Source organism: Squalius cephalus (genome assembly GCF_949319135.1).
Source record: "Squalius cephalus genome assembly, chromosome: 9".
NCBI lineage: Eukaryota > Metazoa > Chordata > Actinopteri > Cypriniformes > Leuciscidae > Squalius > Squalius cephalus.
Window position 1 is genome coordinate 26,396,480 of NC_137130.1, and position 17,879 is coordinate 26,414,358.

The 17,879-nt window shown below is 36.3% G+C and overlaps 2 protein-coding genes across 2 annotated transcripts; both read right to left on the reverse strand.

Annotated features, from left to right (window-relative positions):
• Window positions 1-4,999: 4,999 nt before the first annotated feature.
• On the reverse strand, window positions 5,000-6,819 carry LOC307164638 (serine/threonine-protein kinase pim-2-like). The gene is made up of 5 exons (XM_079881667.1): window positions 6,773-6,819; window positions 6,575-6,625; window positions 5,981-6,359; window positions 5,695-5,874; window positions 5,000-5,063 (listed from the first exon to the last, which is right to left on the reverse strand). Coding segments are annotated over exons 3-5 (513 nt in total). The 5' UTR covers window positions 6,312-6,359; window positions 6,575-6,625; window positions 6,773-6,819; the 3' UTR covers window positions 5,000-5,061.
• A 3,149-nt stretch (window positions 6,820-9,968) lies between these two features.
• On the reverse strand, window positions 9,969-12,783 carry LOC307164637 (uncharacterized protein). The gene is made up of 5 exons (XM_079881666.1): window positions 12,719-12,783; window positions 12,348-12,482; window positions 11,513-11,590; window positions 10,785-10,970; window positions 9,969-10,297 (listed from the first exon to the last, which is right to left on the reverse strand). Exons 1-5 carry the CDS (start codon window positions 12,756-12,758, stop codon window positions 10,002-10,004), a joined length of 735 nt encoding a protein of 244 aa, XP_079737792.1. The 5' UTR covers window positions 12,759-12,783; the 3' UTR covers window positions 9,969-10,001.
• Between the last annotated feature and the right edge of the window lie 5,096 nt (window positions 12,784-17,879).

The window sequence follows — 17,879 nt, forward strand, 5'->3', positions numbered from 1 at the left end:
AAATCCAAACCGTCCACGTCAACTCGACCCTCTACCTACACATCTTGTCAAATCCTGCCTCCCGTCTCTGCTCCCTATCATCTCTGCCATCATTCACTCCTCTCTCACCACTGGAACTGTCCCCACATCCTTCAAAACTGCTGTCATTACACCTATCCTGAAAAAGCCTGGTGCTGACCCTTCCATTTTCAACAACTTCCGTCCTATATCCAACCTACCCTACATTTCCAAAATCCTTGAAAAAGTAGTTGCCACTCAAATACATTCTCACTTTTCTCACAACAATCTCTATGAACAGTTCCAGTCCGGTTTCCGCCCACTCCACAGCACTGAAACAGCACTAATAAAAATCACCAACGACCTTCTCATGGCAGCTGACTCTGGACTACTCACCATCCTCATCCTCCTTGACCTGAGTGCGGCCTTTGACACCATCTGTCATACCACCCTCCTCAATAGACTGTCATCTATTGGTATTACCCACACTCCACTAAACTGGCTCACATCCTACCTCTCTGGCCGCACTCAGTTCATTCAGCTTAAGTCATTCAAATCCACTTCCTCCCCCGTCACTACAGGTGTGCCCCAGGGCTCTGTCCTGGGGCCCCTTCTCTTTATCATCTACCTTCTTCCCCTTGGTAATATTCTCCGTAAATTCAATGTTAATTTCCATTACTACGCGGATGACATCCAGCTCTACCTCACCACAAAGCCCTCAACCACTCTCCCACTCACTACCCTCACCGATTGCATTGCTGAAATAAAATCCTGGCTTACTCTCAACTTTAAACCGAGGTTCTCCTCATTGGCACCAAATCCACATTAGCCAAAACTAACAGTTTATCCATCACAATTGATAACTCCTCCGTCTCACTTTCCCCTCAGGTTAAGAGTCTGGGTGTCATCCTTGATAGCACACTATCATTTCAATCACACATCAATAACATCACCCGGACAGCCTACTTCCACTTACGTAACATTAATCGTCTCCGCCCCTCCCTTACTCCCCACTCTGCCGCCATTCTTGTCCACAGCCTTGTCACCTCCCGTCTAGACTATTGCAATACACTTCTTTTGGGCCTCCCTCACAAATCCTTCAACTAGTCCAAAATTCAGCTGCCCGAATCATTACCCGAACCCCCTCCATCCATCACATCACTCCAGTCCTCCAGCAGCTTCACTGGCTCCCTATCCAGTTCCGTATCCAGTTCAAGGTCCTCTTGCTGACCTTCAAAGCCATCCACAACCTCTCTCCCCCTTATCTATCTGATCTCCTACATGTTTCCACTCCATCTCGCTCTCTCAGATCCTCCTCCTCATTACACCTGTCTGTCCCACCTGCCCGTCTCGCCACAATGGGGAGCAGAGTATTCAGCCGCTCTGCTCCCCGCCTTTGGAATTCCCTTCCACTTCATCTCAGAAACATGGACTCTTTCCCTCATTTCAAAACTGGACTCAAAACCTATCTGTTTAAACAAGCCTATTCATTGTAGCATCCATTCATCTGTAATTCTACTTGATTTTAAATTGATTTTAATCTATTTTTTGCATAATTGTATTATTTGTTTATTGTATTAACTTTTATGTATGCCTGTACGGTGACCTTGAGTGTCAGAAAGGCGCCTTTTACATAAAATGTATTATTATTATTATTATTAAAATTAAATTTTAAATTAAATTTAATAAATTATTTACTTACATTGTAGAGTAGAGTTGACACCAATGGTCTCTACGTTCAGCTTAGCTCACAATGCTTTTGTGAAATGCATGCCCTATCAGGGATCTGTAGTTCCCAGCATGCTTTGGAAGGGACTGAATTAGGAGAGTAATTTTAGGGATTAAGTGTTATGTTATGTGTTTTTCATTAAAGGAAAGATGTTGGTAGTTTATGTTCATGTTCAGTTATTTTGGACATTTAGAGGAGTTTCTGTTATTGAATGTTGTGGTTACCATTGTGCTGAAGAGTAGCGCTTAGTGGTTTATTATTTGCATTGTGTATTATGATGAATAACACTACTTGATTGAAAATTAAGCCTAAGAAATTTGATTTAAAAATGAGTTTGGACCAACATAAACAAATGAACTTGTGTTGACCCAACTAAAATGACTTGTTTTGAATGAACTAAGTTAAATAGTGTGTAAAAATGTCTTCAGTTAAATAATGTGAGTAAATAAATCTTTTTTGAGTGTATTTACATCAAGGTGTAACAGGAATTTCATCATATAAAACAAAAACAGATTACATCAAACTTTTTAAGTAATTTTATCTTGTTATCAGGTTGTTATCTACTGACAGTTATGCTTCAGTAAAATCTAGTTTTTTCAGGTTGGTTGAATTCAGTTAGAATCAGTCATCTTAAATAATTGATTTCATTTTAACAAAACCGGTTATTGTAGATTGTAAAGTAAAGTAGATTTTCTAAGTACAACTGAAAAAAATAAAAAAATAATTCAGTGTAGCACATGCTGATGACATTTTATTCGTCTATACAAACTTGCGTCGTAGCCTGTGATTGAATAGATGTCAATGTAATAATTGTACATTCTACATACATATCGTACCCAAGTTTATTAGATTGCCAAAATCACACAGTCTGTAGCAGGCATTAACCCTGTATGGTGTTTGGGTCTGTAGGACCCGTTTCATTTTTTATCAAAAGGAAAATGATACGATTAATTCTTTTTTCAAACTCAGACTCATTGGCCTTGGCTCATTTTCTGTGAAGAACATATATCAGAACACATTTTCAATGACCACACACTGTATACCCCCCTACACATTTATATTACACACAGGCTGTTCGGGTCTCCTGTCAGGGCCTGCTGTTATTGTGTGTGTGTGTGTGTGTGTGTGTGTGTGTGTGTGTTGGTTTTTGTGATTTATGAGGACATTTCATATGCACCACACTATGAGGATATTTTGAATTATGAGGACAGGGCCGGTGTCCTCATAATTCTGACATTGTAGAAGTGTTTCTATTGCTAGAGGGAGCTCAAAATCAAAATATCTGCTTATATCCCATAGTTCACAATTACATGATTTTGTGTATCAGCTGTGTATCAAGACAGCGCCCCTGTAGGTGGGTAAGTGGTACTGCATCACCTCATGAATATTCACACATGTGTATGGAATCGAGGCTTTTGATTGGCTGATCGCAAGAAGTCCTCAAAATTCAACTCATCATTCACTTCTTAGACAGCCACATGCAGATCAGTCATCAAGGTGAAGAGACGTCAGGCAAGAATTGTGTTAAAATTTCAAGCACCCAGCTACACTTCAAGTCTAAAAACTGTATTCATATTAATTTTATATTGCGTTGGTAGTAGTTTGAAATATTCTACAGTTAATTTGAATTAGCAGTTATAAGGTAGCTTTGGTGACACGTGTCTGTATTTCACAATGCGTGAAGATTTAATTTATTATTAAATTAATTAATCACGTTATTGTCAGATCAAGATCATATTTATATTTATAATCACAAGAACCCCAACAATTAAATGAGAAATGATTTTTTCCTCTGATTTGGCTCTGCATAGTTTTCTGAGCAAATGAAGCTTCAACTCGTGAAGTGGTTTAAACTGGGTCTGCCAGTTGCACTGATACAGTAGCCCGGCCATTGTGTCTAGCTCGGCCCTAGTTCATCATGTAAACAGGAAAACAATAATAAAACAAATTATAATAACACCAAAAGTGTAAAACACTTACAGGTAATGAATTCATGCAGTATTAAAGTATACATTACCTCGGAGACTACCAAAAAACGGACTGTCTGAGCAGCTAATGTTAGTCGACCGTTATTACCGTTTCATTTAAACAGCAGCAGAGAAACATTAGCTATACTGTATAGCCTATAATCAGATAACAATAAAATTAGTGTAATTTAATACCAATTAATTAATTACCATTTTGACCCATTTCACTCATGTTAATAGAAAACTCAAATTACTATGGAAATTTAAAAAGCTTACCTGTTTGGTGCAAAGCTGGGCGGTACCAGTCAAAACCAGAATGACAGCTCATTAACATGCAAAGTTCCAGCAGTCTCATTGGTTAGAATTAATCACGTGATGACGCCATCTACTGTATTACTTATCATTTTTCTTTTTTTCTTTTGCAGTTTTAAGAAATATAATATTATATAAAAAATATATAATTTATCAGTGATGTATTTATTAGTATAAAAAAAGATATATTTTTGTAATAATAAATATATCACTGATGAATACCAAAACAAATCAGTCAACCATTTGCATTGTTTTTTTTGTTTTTTTTTTGTGACAAATAGGTTAATTATATTTAATAAATATGGTAACACTTTCTATGCAGACCATGCTCATAATGAATTATAGCTCCATTTATACTTTTTTTATGAGCAATATTACTCTTCTATAAATATATTTATAAAGACTCATTAAGACCTATGCATTATAAGATATAGTAAATTTATATTAATTATTTATAATTCCTTATAAGTCACCCATTTGCTCTTTCAATGCGCATGCTCATAATCCATTACACACTGATTTATAAGTATTAAGTAGTCAGTTTTATGGTTCCATGAATGTATTTATAAATATGCAACCTGCATTGCTATAATGTTATGTTATTTATGAATGTATTAATATATAAGTGCTGTGATTTATTGAGGTCTAATAGTCTAATGGTGTTTAAACTACTGTAATGTACTGGTCTGTCTGACTTTATCAGTCTGTCTGGGAACAGCTGCTACAAGCAAACAGGTAAAGATAGTACTTGTCTTGCTATCTTGTTGACTGTGTGCAGTTTTAGTTAAGTATGGGATGGACTGTTGAATGAAATAACATTTATGACATGTTACGGGATCATTAAAATAGTTTGATTAATTAGAAGTGAACGTTTATTAAAAATATACATGCAACATTTAAATTCAAGAGATACAAATGTTAAATAAAATATACGTTAAACAAAATAAACACGTTCTTGCTCAGACATGGACAGGCTCTGAGTTTCTGTCAGGTTGGTGTTGGACTTCTGGCTTCGGGTCAAGTCTCGAGCTCAGAGCTCTCAGCAAGTATGATATTTCCTATCCAAAACAAAGAGTATACGAACAAGTCAACTCATGAATGTTTTTTTAGAGCTAGAACAGAATTGAATTCTGTTTGGTTTACTGATTCTGTTATTTTCCTGTTTACTATAGGGATGCCGCTTTAAAACAATCTGTATAGTATCAAGCGGTATATAAATGAAGGTGATTTGACTATAACAAGAACATTACAATGAACACAAATTTGAAAATCTCACTACAAACAATCCAGAATTTAAGACAAAAGATAATAATCCTACTCTGCCTGTTACACTTCCTCACACCTGAAACTGATCAAGTGAATCTCCTCAACTTCTCCAATCTAGTGTAGATTATGATCAAACCATTGATGTTGTAACATCTGCTCTAAGCTGGGGCGTTTAGTTGGATCCCGGGCTAGACACTGTCTAATCAGATCCCTGCAGTTTGCACACATTTTAATAAGGAGAGAGCTGGTTAGTCATGACCATGTGACCTGGCATTTTTGAAAACAGCGATGGCTCTCGCCCCAAACTCTCGCTATACGTTGAGCTATATATAAAAATTCTGACACACTTCAACCTTTAACTTTCTGTACAAATTGTTTGCTTTATGTGTGTATTTATCAATGTTAACATCATTATTCACTCACATTTGGATAAGTTGGGGTTCTGAAATGTAACTTTGGCTTGTGTGATTTCCGTTCTATTAAGAAAAGGAAGACATGTGTTCGACATCACATACAGCAACACTCCTGGAGACCAGACATTTGCTGGGACGGCGTGGAATCGAGGTTCTGTAAAGACTTCAGGTGGGCAGTATTCCGGAACTACTGTAAGAAAGACATTTGCACATTGTTGAGCTTTTTTTTTTTAAAAGCATCGTCAAATAATTAGTAAGTCACTACCTTCAGGTTTCCACACTCCCAAAATGCTCACCCCTGTATATGTTGCTCTCGTAGCCTTCACTACTAAATAGCTGACCGCAGCCAAAGTCTATCAGCTTGAGATCTATCGTGTCTTTATTCAAAAGGAAATTCAGCGCATGAATGTCATTATGGAAAACATCACGATGGATGCAGTGTTGCACTGCCCGCACAGCCTGTATCATGATGACCCGTGAGAACCAGTCATTCCAAGGTTGACGATTGATTGAGTCCAGCAAGCTCTCGCAGGGTTCCGGATAATCCATAACAAGAGTGAATTCTCTAGGATGTTCAAACCACTCGTACAGTTGTATGACGAAGGGGCTTATGGGTTCTCGCCTCATCAGCAGCAGCAGCGCCACTTCTGTAACGAGAGGTTCGGGATTCCCAGGCTAGAGAGAAGAAGCAAACAGAAGGTTAGCTGGGTAAAAACTGAAGAAAACATCATTTTGAAATGTATTATTCTTTGATCTTTTGCTCAAAGTTATTTGGTGCCTCTAGGCTTATTTGTTGATCACATTTATACCTAATGCTTCCTACGGGTGTATTAACTACAGTAATCTGCACTTAAACAACTCAATACACATTCAGGTTTTGGCCAACTTACAATATTAAGATAGCAATCGTTGTCAATCTTGCGTATCCGCTTGATGGCAACCTGTACAAAAAAACCCCCCAGTTTCAGTAACAGTAACACTTTTCAAGCACCTGACCTTGTACTAAGTATTAAACCATCTGTAAATTATTTTACATGTGTTTTGATGCATGCAAGAGCAAAATGTTTGTACAATTCAGTAAGATTGACCTTTTTGCCATCAAATTTGCGTGTTCCCAGGAACACCCTGCCAAATCCTCCGGGTATCTTTTCCATGTTATAGAGAGACTCAAAGGACTCTGAAAAACAAACAGAAAAATATGAGACAATTATTAGCTTGCTAGATCCATTGTTTTATTTAAAAAATATCAGTGCTGGTCGAGCAACAGTAAATGTGACCGGACATGTTAAAAACTTGACTCAGTTATGCATGAAATAGCAAAATCTCTATCTGTAGACTTTACACTGCCCAGCCTTATTTCAGTCTCACCTGTTGAGCTCTTGTTCACTGGAGAAGCCTCCACAACACCCTGAGCAGTTCGGCCAGTTGATGTCTCTGTTGGCTCGACAGGAACATGTTTATTAGATCCAATACCCACTAAACTACTGAAATAAGTGTTACCTGTAGTGGAAGAGCCTCTTCTCAATATTATTAACTCGTCTTTATCTTTAGGTCATGTTCCAAGAATATTCAAGTTGGCAGTTATAAAACCTCTCATTAAGAAACCACAATTAGATCATAATAACCTAGCAAATTACAGACCCATTTCAAATATTCTATTTATGTCTAAAATACTAGAAAAAGTTGTGTCCGCTCAATTGTGCTCTTTCTTGCAAGAAAATGATATCTATGAAAAATTTCAGTCAGGATTCAGGCCGCATCATAGCACAGAAACTGCGCTCGTTAAAATTACAAATGATTTACTTCTAGCTTCTGACCAAGGCTGTATCTCAATACTAGTTTTACTCGATCTTAGCGCTGCGTTCGACACTATAGATCACAAAATACTCTTAGATCGACTACAAAACTACACTGGTGTTCATGGACAGGCATTAAGCTGGTTTAGATCGTACTTATCAGACCGCTACCATTTTGTCTGTTTAAATGGGGAAAAATCAAAGATAACGTCAGTAAACTATGGAGTGCCGCAAGGATCTGTGTTAGGCCCTCTGCTATTCTCAATATATATGCTGCCACTTAGTAATATTATAAGAAAACATGGAATTAATTTCCACTGTTATGCTGATGACACTCAATTATATATTTCATCACGACCTGGGGCCTCATTTATAAAACTGAGCGTAGGAACCTTACTAAAAGTGTACGTGCGCCCGAAAGCCAAAAATGGCGTACGCAAAAAAATATTCAGACTTATAAAACCGTGCGTACGCCAGAACCTGCGCAGAATTCACTTTATAAATCCCAGTCAGCGGAAGATTGTGCGTACATGCGTCTCCACCCGAAATAACCATATATGGAGCTTACAACGCCTAGTTTTACTATGCAGATCCTCATCTACATATCATTTGCATATGATTATTCATCCACGTGATAACTTAAACGTTATCACATGGATGAATAATCATATGCAAATTATATAAACGGTACAAGAAACATTACATTAATACAAATCAAGTAGTTGTCTATCCTTGCCTTGTTTTTGAATAGCCTACATAAATCAAATAGTGTAAAATACATTTCAGAGAAAGTTTTTCTCAATCTTTTCCACTTGCCGAATTGTATTTTTAATTGATTTATATTTTTAATGGAAACAGACAGGCCTTGGGCATTATTTGCACGAAACTATTTTCTCAGACAATCTGGTATTATCATGATAAGCAATTATCTCTGTGGTTAAAACATTAAAGCACGCCACAGGAAAAGTGTTCAAAAACAATCGCATCCACAACAAATATTTCTAATAATTGAATTTAAAAAAATGTTGTAACTTCAGTAATGATTTCATGTTTAAGTGTTTAACTCCATTAATTTGAATGGCATATTTAATATAAATGTTTATATCAGAAGTATTTTATTTATTTAAACTGTTATTTGCGTCAGTTTCACTAAACGGCTCAACACGCTCGCTGCCGCGGACATTTAAGAAGGAATGGATATTTGCTTCAAGTGACAGGCTTGGTGATTGAAATTGTATTTGTATAATCTTTCTATATATGTTTAATTTTCTTTAGATTTTCTGTATAAAAGTGACCAAAAATACATTTAACTCCAGTTCACCATCGGTGTCGCCAAAGTGCTCCATCTCCAAAACGTTCGTACGCATGGGTCAGAGTTTGCGTGCAGGTGCGCAAATTTTCCCGTCAAGTTTTTCTTTATAAATCCCACCTTTTGCGCAGGAACTGGCGTACGCATGTTTTCAGCCCCGTTTTGTGCGTACGCAAGCTTTATAAATGAGGCCCCTGATGAAAACACTAAATTATCTAAATTGACAGAGTGTGTTAAAGATATAAAATACTGGATGACGTGTAATTTTCTGCTATTAAATTCAGATAAAACGGAGGTATTACTTATTGGTCCAAAAAACTGCCCACAAAACCTCTTACAATACAACTTTAATTTAGAAGGATGTCCTGTTACTTTATCCACTACAGTAAAAGACCTGGGTGTTATACTAGACCGCAACTTGTCTTTCGAAAATCATATTTCATATGTTACAAGAACAGCCTTTTTCCACCTTAGAAACATTGCTAAGCTACGTAACATGCTATCTGTTTCTGATGCAGAAAAGTTAGTTCATGCATTCATGACCTCGATACTAGATTACTGTAATGCTTTATTAGCTGGTTGTCCTGCATCCTCAATAAACAAGCTACAGTTAGTCCAAAATGCAGCTGCTAGAGTTCTTACTAGGTCAAGAAAATATGATCATATAACACCAATTCTATCATCTCTACACTGGTTACCTATTAAGTTGCGTATCAATTACAAAGTATTACTACTGACCTATAAAGCCCTAAATGGTTTAGCTCCTGGGTATTTAACGGAACTTCTATCGCCCTACAATCCATCGCGCTCTTTAAGATCACTAAATTCGAGGCTTCTGGTCATTCCTAGGATATCTAAGTCCACTAAAGGAGGGAGGGCGTTTTCACATTTAGCTCCTAAACTCTGGAATGGCCTTCCTGATATTGTTTGAGGCTCAGACTCGCTGTCCCAGTTTAAAACTACATTAAATTGCATCGGATCGAATGCATTAATATTATGAACAGCAGCTATGCTAATTATTTCCCATCTGCTTTTCTGTTGTTATCTCGGGACACTAGTCCCGAGGTAAATAGAGTTCGTCAGCTCCAGTTTGTATCCAGCCTCTCATGGAAACTTCAGATGCCCCAACACCCGTGAAGAGACGACTCGACGCCTGTGAAGAGACAACTCAATGCTGGCGATATGTTATGCCCTAAATTAATACATGATTAACTAACTGTATTTTTCTATGTACATTTCTGAAATGCACTTTCTGTAAAGCTGCTTTGAAACAATATGTATTGTGAAAAGCGCTATATAAATAAATAAATTTGAATTGAATTGAACTTGAACCGGCAGCGGAGGACACAGAAACCCTTCGAGGCTGTCGGACCTGGACAAACCCTGTTGGTTTCGGCTCTCCGATCCATCACCATTCCACCTCCACTCGACGCTGTACGAGCCTCGGCTGCTCAGACTCAACGACTCTCTATATCTCCTCTCGACATGGGCCTCAGGGAGAGACAAAGCTGAGGATGGCGTGATGCCCGGAGAAGAATCTGTGGAAGCAGTTCTCCAGGATCTGGAGCGGCCTGAGGATGGAACATTTCAGACATCAAAAACTGTTTTTGTTTTATTTATTTTTTTTATAATATTAATTATCAATGTCAGTGGTCACATCAAATTGTTACTTTGGTTTCACTTTATTTTGGTCCCTTTAAGACATTCTATAAGTCTATAAGTAACATTGCATGTCTACTATCTCTCTTTCGAGTATTAGTAGAGTATTAGTAGACTGTTAGGGTTAGAATAAGTTGACGTAGTTGAAAAGTTACTTATAGTCAGTAGAGTGTCTGTTGCTAGATCCATTGTTTTATTTAAAAAATGTCAGTGCTGGTCGAGAAAATAATATTATAATAGGGGAAATAATTTTAATATTCTGTAAAAACAAGCCTTATTTTGACTGGAAAACAAGATAATACTGTTTAAAATAATGTTGGAGAAATAATGATTTACCATTATTTGGCTTTACGCCGGAGTGATCTGGAGCAGGTGATGATGGTTCAGGAACAGGATCTGCTGGAGGAATAAAAGGCTCCACAACATTCACAGCACTACTGTAACAGCAGCTGAAAACACCCTTCGTAGCCTTCCAGAGCCTGAGGAAACAACCAGGTCTCTTCCTACGTTCTGGAGCTTTTTCTGAAATGAAGAAAAAACCAATGAAAACAACTATTAGACCCATCTCTGACGTCAAATTAAGCAATGATATAATGACATAACTTACATTTTACTATTAAAATCTTAATAGTGTAACATACTCTCTGCTTAATATCTGCAAACTCTTTATTGAGATGCTCCTCCAACAGACATTCAGTTGTCTATAAGTAACATTGCACCTACATGTCTACTAACTCTCATTAGAGTATTAGTAGAGTATTAGTAGACTGGTATGGTTAGAATAAGTTGACATGTAGTTGAAAAGTTACTTATTGTCAGTAGAGTGTCTGTTGGTGGAGCATCACAATAAAGAGTTTGCAGAGATTAAGCAGAGAGCCTACTGATACTCTAATGAGAGTTAGTTGACATGTAGTTGCAAAGTTACTTATAGTTGACAGAATGTTCAAAAGGGACCATCAAAATAAAGTGTTACCGTTACTTTAGTTGGTTTAGTTGACAAATCAGCCATTGAAAATAGAAATAGAAACTAAGCCATTACTTCTTTATTAAAAGCCTATTCTGACCTCTGCAAAAGTGTTTAGATGAAGTGGACGGACGTCCATCATCTGGGTTCTGCTTCGCCCTCGTCCCGTGAGCCTGACCTGTGGACACAGAAACAGAAAACTCAGAATACAGAGATGTTAAATATCCAGGAAGATCCTGGCTCTGTGTCTGGGTCGGGTCTGGCAGCGGCAGAGGTGGACAGTAACAAAGTACATTTATTTGAGTACTGTACTTGAGTACACTTTTGAAGTATCTGTACTTTACTTTACTTAATATTTTTTCTGGAAACATTTTACTTTAACTTCACTACATTTATCATACTTTTTACTCCACTACATTTCTGTCAAGGTTCTTGAGTAGAAAGTAGTTGGATTCTGACATCAATCTTATTTTCATTTTCAACATTGGGTTTGGTCTTCTAAATGCACATTTTGTCATTGTTTTGGAGCACACTAGCTTATAACAGTGGCTGACATATTCATACTAAAAGCCAAAAAACTTTAAATAGGGCACTATTTGAGGGAACAGTCCAAAACAGGGTGTCCGAAACTATTGTGGACGTTATTGAGAGCACTTATTCAATCTCACATTCAATCCCACTACAGGAACTGTGTTCTAGAAATAAATTTGATATTGATATCAGGGTAGGTAGGCAGGCATAGATTCAGAGGCATAAGGTACTGTAAGTATTACAAACAACAATAATAAAACAATGCATTGACATTTACTTTTTACTTTTGATACTTAAGTACTTTTAAAAACAAGTACTTCTGTACTTTTACTTAAATAAAAATCAGTCTTTTCAACTTTTACTTGTAACTGAGTAATATTTGACCAGTAGTGTCTGTAACTTACTTTCACTCAAGTAAGGAAATTGTGTACTTTTTCCATCTCTGGGCAGCGGATCCTGATCACGGTCATCAGAACCGGGTCTCCAAACCTCCTGACCAGCCGTCTGCGAGAAAGCAGCTCTCCTGGATCTGGAGTGATCTTAGGATGGAATATTTCACATATCACATAGTTAGTAATATTTTAATAATAATAATAAATAATCAATGTCTGTGGTCAATTACAAATTTTTACTTCAGTTAAGTTACTCAAATTCAAAAGCTTATTTCGCATGCAAGGAATCAAATAAATGTGATCAAATGGGTTCTTCAAATTAATATAGTCAGTCATTGTACAACATCATACCATAAATCATAAATGAAAAATTAAAGCATCACTTCCTCTTTCACCCATCATGTGATTGTGAGCCATCGACATCCTCCTCCAACCTGCAATAAAATCAATACAAAATACAACACAATACAATACAATACAATAAAATAGAAATCTCCTCAGAAATACTCCCCTGAAAAAAAATCAAACAAACTCCTTCTAAAATAAGAAAAGAACAATCAAATAAAAGTATTCACAGAAATTATATGACGCTTTCAAAAATGTAACTCTATATAAAGGATATATCCTCCGATGTCCTTCTGGAATAAAAGTCTCCTCTCAGAAATCCAGAAAACAGCTTCAAAGTCTCAAGTTTCGCACAGAAAATTCTCTGCACAAGTCTGTTAATTCGCCTCGTCTCTCAACCAACAGACAGCGGTCGATCGTGGAGTGTAGATAGATGCAGATTGCAGAATTCATAACATATGATATTCATTCTTTCACACCATTCATTTTATTATTAAAACCCGTGGAAAATGTGCACAAGGGAGAATAAATCGGACATCATATAAATTAATTAAATTGGCACTTATAACCATCAAGGCCAATCAGCTTTCAGTAGTAGTGGTGAAGAAATCCAAATTATTGTTGAATTCTCTATTAAAATTGTTCACAATTGCTACACAGTTAACTATAAACTTGCTAAATTTGCTCTGCAAGTGAACGTCGTCTTGTGGTGCCATCTTATTTTTTAATAATATTAATTATCAATGTCAGTGGTCACATCAATGTTACTTTGGTTTCACTTTATTATGGTCCCTTTAAGACATTCTATAAGTCTATAAGTAACATTGCAAATAATTTTAATATTCTGTAAAAACAAGCCTTATTTTGAGTGGAAAACAAGATAATACTGTTTAAATTAATGTTGGAGAAATAATGATTTACCATTATTTGGCTTGACGCCGGAGTGATCTGGAGCAGGTGATGATGGTTCAGGATCAGAATCTGCTGGAGGAACATGTTCTGCATTTTTTTTCCACCAGGTTTTTTTTTCTTGAAAATCGTATTTGTGCGGCAACTATAGTTGCCGGTGGGCAAATATGTTGTATGCACCTCCTCAGTGTCAAATATGAATGGGAGGAGAACATTTGGGATCTATCTCAAAATAACTGCTTTCAACAGATCAATCTTTATTCATAAACAAATTTATCATGTATAAAAGTCGAAGAACATTTGATGCGAACCCAAAAAAAGCTGCATCTAGCTTATAATATCTTAAATATGAAAATACAACAAACAAAAAATCCATTTGTCTTAAAGTGGTGGAACATAGTGCAGAACAAAGTGCAGCCATAACAGGGCATTGTGTATCAAAAAGTTAAATGAAAATAAATAAATAGAATGAAGAAAAAAAATATAACAAACAAAAAACAAAACAAATAACAAAATGATAAATAACCAAAATAACAGTGTATGCACTGTTATTTTTATTTGCCTTTTTTTTTTTTTGTTATAGATATAATTTTTGAACAATGTATCAACAGTAGGGCTGTCATTTAAAGGGTTAAGTTATGTTTATTCACATTACAAGACCAATAACCTTGATTTATTAACCTATTAACATAGTATACCCTATTGTCCCATGATATGTGTACTTACAAGGCATTTGCCCACCCGCAACTATAGTTGTATATAGACTTTTGACTAAGTATACAAAAAACTATAGATCTATTGTAAGATTTGTTTTGTTTGAATGATTCTAGAGACCTTCATGAGTATATATATATATATCTATAATGTCAACAAAAAATACTCATTAGTAACATGAAAATTACCTTTCTTTGGGAGGGTTTGCCTTCGCCATGCTTCCTGGAAGTAGGGGTAGGAAGTTGACAGCCTCATGTGACAGGAAGGAAGTGGATACCTTTTTTTTTTTTTTCTCTCTTGAAATCCTTTATTTGGATGTTTGCTCGCATGTCATTGATACTGTACATAAAACATGGATAACATCTAGAAAAATACTTACAAAAGGAAAATGACAACTATACTCTGCGGCAACTAGTTGCCGGTGTGCTTAAAGCAACACTAAGGAACATTTTTTCAGTGTATGCAATTTAAAATCGTATCAGTGGTTCATCAAGTCGTAACAGGGTGAAAGGCACTTCTGGATTCGCTTTGCGATCCTATATCTGCTATGACCAGACTATGTAAGTTTGCCAGATCGGGTCACGTTTTCTGTAGTTCGAATGAGACATGAGAAAACTACAAATTTGACTTGCTTTACGTCAAGCGTTACAATAGTCATTATTTAGTTTTTCTTCATTTCAGATGTGGCAATACATCATACTTTCATGAAATCATGTATCATACTCTACCTTGTCTGTGGACATCGTTCATTCCAAAGCTGGGGTAACACTTTATATTACGACCCGCAAACAACTGCGTAAGTAAACCGAAATTACGGTGTACATTTCTGTAATTATAGTGTACTTCCGTGTAGGTATAAGGGAACAATATGTTAAGTTTTGGGTAATAAAGGGGTAACAAGCAGATATTCAACCTGCAAAGAACTTCGTAAGTAAACCGAAATTACGGTGTACGTTTCTGTAATTATAGTGTACCTCCGTGTAGGTATAAGGGAACAATATGTTAAGTTTTGGGTAATAAAGGGGTACAACCAGATATACAAGCAAATTATTTATAATGTAATTATTTTAAAACTAACAGGTACCTATTCTGTATATATTCCAGGCAAAAATTGTACGTCTGTTGTATATAAAAGTTTTTATCACATTTCTGGCAAAATATGTTCTTGTGCAATGTAGTTACAGGGTAATTTTGACATCTGTGGGTTGTAAATTAAACTTTTTGGCAATGCTATTTATTGGCTTTTCTTACTAAACTACTTAACGTTAAGCCAAAAAAAAAAAAAAGTTTTTGCTATGATTTTAATTTAAAACGTACCATGTAGTACCTATACTTACCTTATCACATTGTATTGCAATGACACTTAAATGTCAGGGCAAATATACTGTGTAATTAAAAGTTTTTTTGTTTGTTTTTTTAATAAGAGTACCTTTCTCTGTAATTACTGTGCAAATAGTGTTGTTTCGTATTGTTACATAGTAAGTAGTGTTTGTTACCCGTTTCAACTGTGAATTTACAGGGTAAGTGTAACTCCTGCGGGCTGTAAATTAAAGTGGCGCTTGTTACCCCCTTGTTCTGTGTAGTTACAGGGTAAGTGTAACTCCTGCGGGCTGTAAATTAAAGTGGCGCTTGTTACCCCCTTGTTCTGTGTAGTTACAGGGTAAGTGTAACTCCTGCGGGCTGTAAATTAAAGTGGCGCTTGTTACCCCCTTGTTCTGTGTAGTTACAGGGTAAGTGCAGTAAATATACAATAAAGGATCCAATTTAATTTCTGACTTTTATTTTACAAAAAAATGTCAAAACACTTTATTATCTTAATAAAACATTATCTTTTCTACAGTATACTCAAACAACAAAGTAACACATTATACCCCCTCCCCCCTTTATTTGCTTCTCTTGCTTTTCTTCTTCTTTCTTTTCTTGCTCTTCTTTTTCTTAACTTCCACTGGGGACTCTGAAGTTGAGGAGTTGATGGAGTCCCATTGGTCTTGCTGCACTGCAAAAATATGAATATACAGTATATACATGCTCTTAGCAAGCTACACCTTCAATTTTAAGTTGTCGAACAATCCTCCACTCTAAACATTTTGTGCCACCTGATATTACTGTAGTAACTGTAATTTTGAAGAAAACACATTTTGGTGAAGTTTGAGGCAGATCATGGGGGGGTTGTGATATTTTATAGTGATAATGTCTGTAGTGCAGCAGAAAATGTTTTTTAAAAAGGCATATTTGTTCTGACAGCAACAAAAAAACAAAAAAAACAAAAAAAGCATGAAACACAAACCTGAGGGCTGTGGCAATAGTTCAATAGTTTGGATTGAGCTGATCAACAAACGGACAGGGAACTACGTCATCACGTTGAAAGGTCACGCCTGCGCCGGCCGAAGTACCGCCCCACTGTTTACAATGCGACCGTACGTAGGAGGATAATTCAAATAGTATTGTTTGCGATTATATAGAAATAGAATTCAGTGAATATGAATATGAATAGTATATGAATAACATTCTGATGAATATGAATAGTAGTTCAAATAGTATTGCCGGCGCAGGCGTGACCTTTCAACGTGATGACGTAGTTCCCTGTTCGTTTGTTGATCAGCTCAATCCGAACTATTGAAGGTAAAAAGTCTATAAATTATATATTTCTTTTTTTTAAATGACCTATCGTTTCGCTAGATAACAACCTCTTCTTCAGCTGTGATCGCGTACAGCCCGTTTAAACACTTAAAAGACTTCTGAAACTGCATTGATTTGGACTTAACGATGGTGACCAATGAAGTCCGTTGTAAATTTTAATTTTGGGGTGAACTAATCCTTTAACAAGTGCATGTATAATGTACAGTACCAGTGATGTTTAGTTCTTCAATTTGATGTTTTAAAAAATAGGAAAGTGGTCACAAGTATAAGCCCTGGAGTAGGGCAGGAGTAAAATTTAAACGTCTAACCTTTCTTTCTTTCTTTCTTTCTTTCTTTCTTTCTTTCAAAGATAAGATTATCACTCTTAAAGCAGAGATCACCTTGCTCAAAGATGAGTGTGATTTTTTGAAAAAGGAAATTGAAAAGATGAAGTCTGCTGTCCCATCTGCAATGACACAAAGATATGCTGTTCCTATAGTGCCACAGCCCTCATGTTTGTGTTTCATGCTTTTTTGTTTTTTTGTTGCTGTCAGAACAACTATGCCTTTTTTAAAAACATTTTCTGCTGCACTACAGTCATTATCACTATAAAATATCACAACCCCCCCATGATCTGCCTCAAACTTCACCAAAATGTGTTTTCTTCAAAATTACAGTTACTACAGTAATATCAGGTGGCACAAAATGTTTTAGAGTGGAGGATTGTTCGACAACTTAAAATTGAAGGTGTAGCTTGCTAAGAGCATGTATATATATTCATATTTTTGCAGTGCAGCAAGACCAATGGGACTCCATCAACTCCTCAACTTCAGAGTCCCCAGTGGAAGTTAAGAAAAAGAAGAGCAAGAAAAGAAAGAAGAAGAAAAGCAAGAGAAGCAAATAAAGGGGGGAGGGGGTATAATGTGTTACTTTGTTGTTTGAGTATAGCCTACTGTA

Coding starts and splice junctions, on each gene's coding strand:
- LOC307164637 (XM_079881666.1), bottom strand. CDS start 12,758: ATGTCGATGGCTCACAATCACATGATGGGTGAAAGAGGAA. Junction 11,591..12,347: donor ATTTCCTTACTTGAGTGAAA/GTAAGTTACAGA, acceptor CTGTGTCCACAG/GTCAGGCTCACGGGACGAGG. Junction 10,298..10,784: donor CGGCGTAAAGCCAAATAATG/GTAAATCATTAT, acceptor CGCCATCCTCAG/CTTTGTCTCTCCCTGAGGCC.
- LOC307164638 (XM_079881667.1), bottom strand. CDS start 6,311: ATGAGGCGAGAACCCATAAGCCCCTTCGTCATACAACTGTACGAGTGG. Junction 5,875..5,980: donor CGAGAGCAACATATACAGGG/GTGAGCATTTTG, acceptor TCTTTCTTACAG/TAGTTCCGGAATACTGCCCA.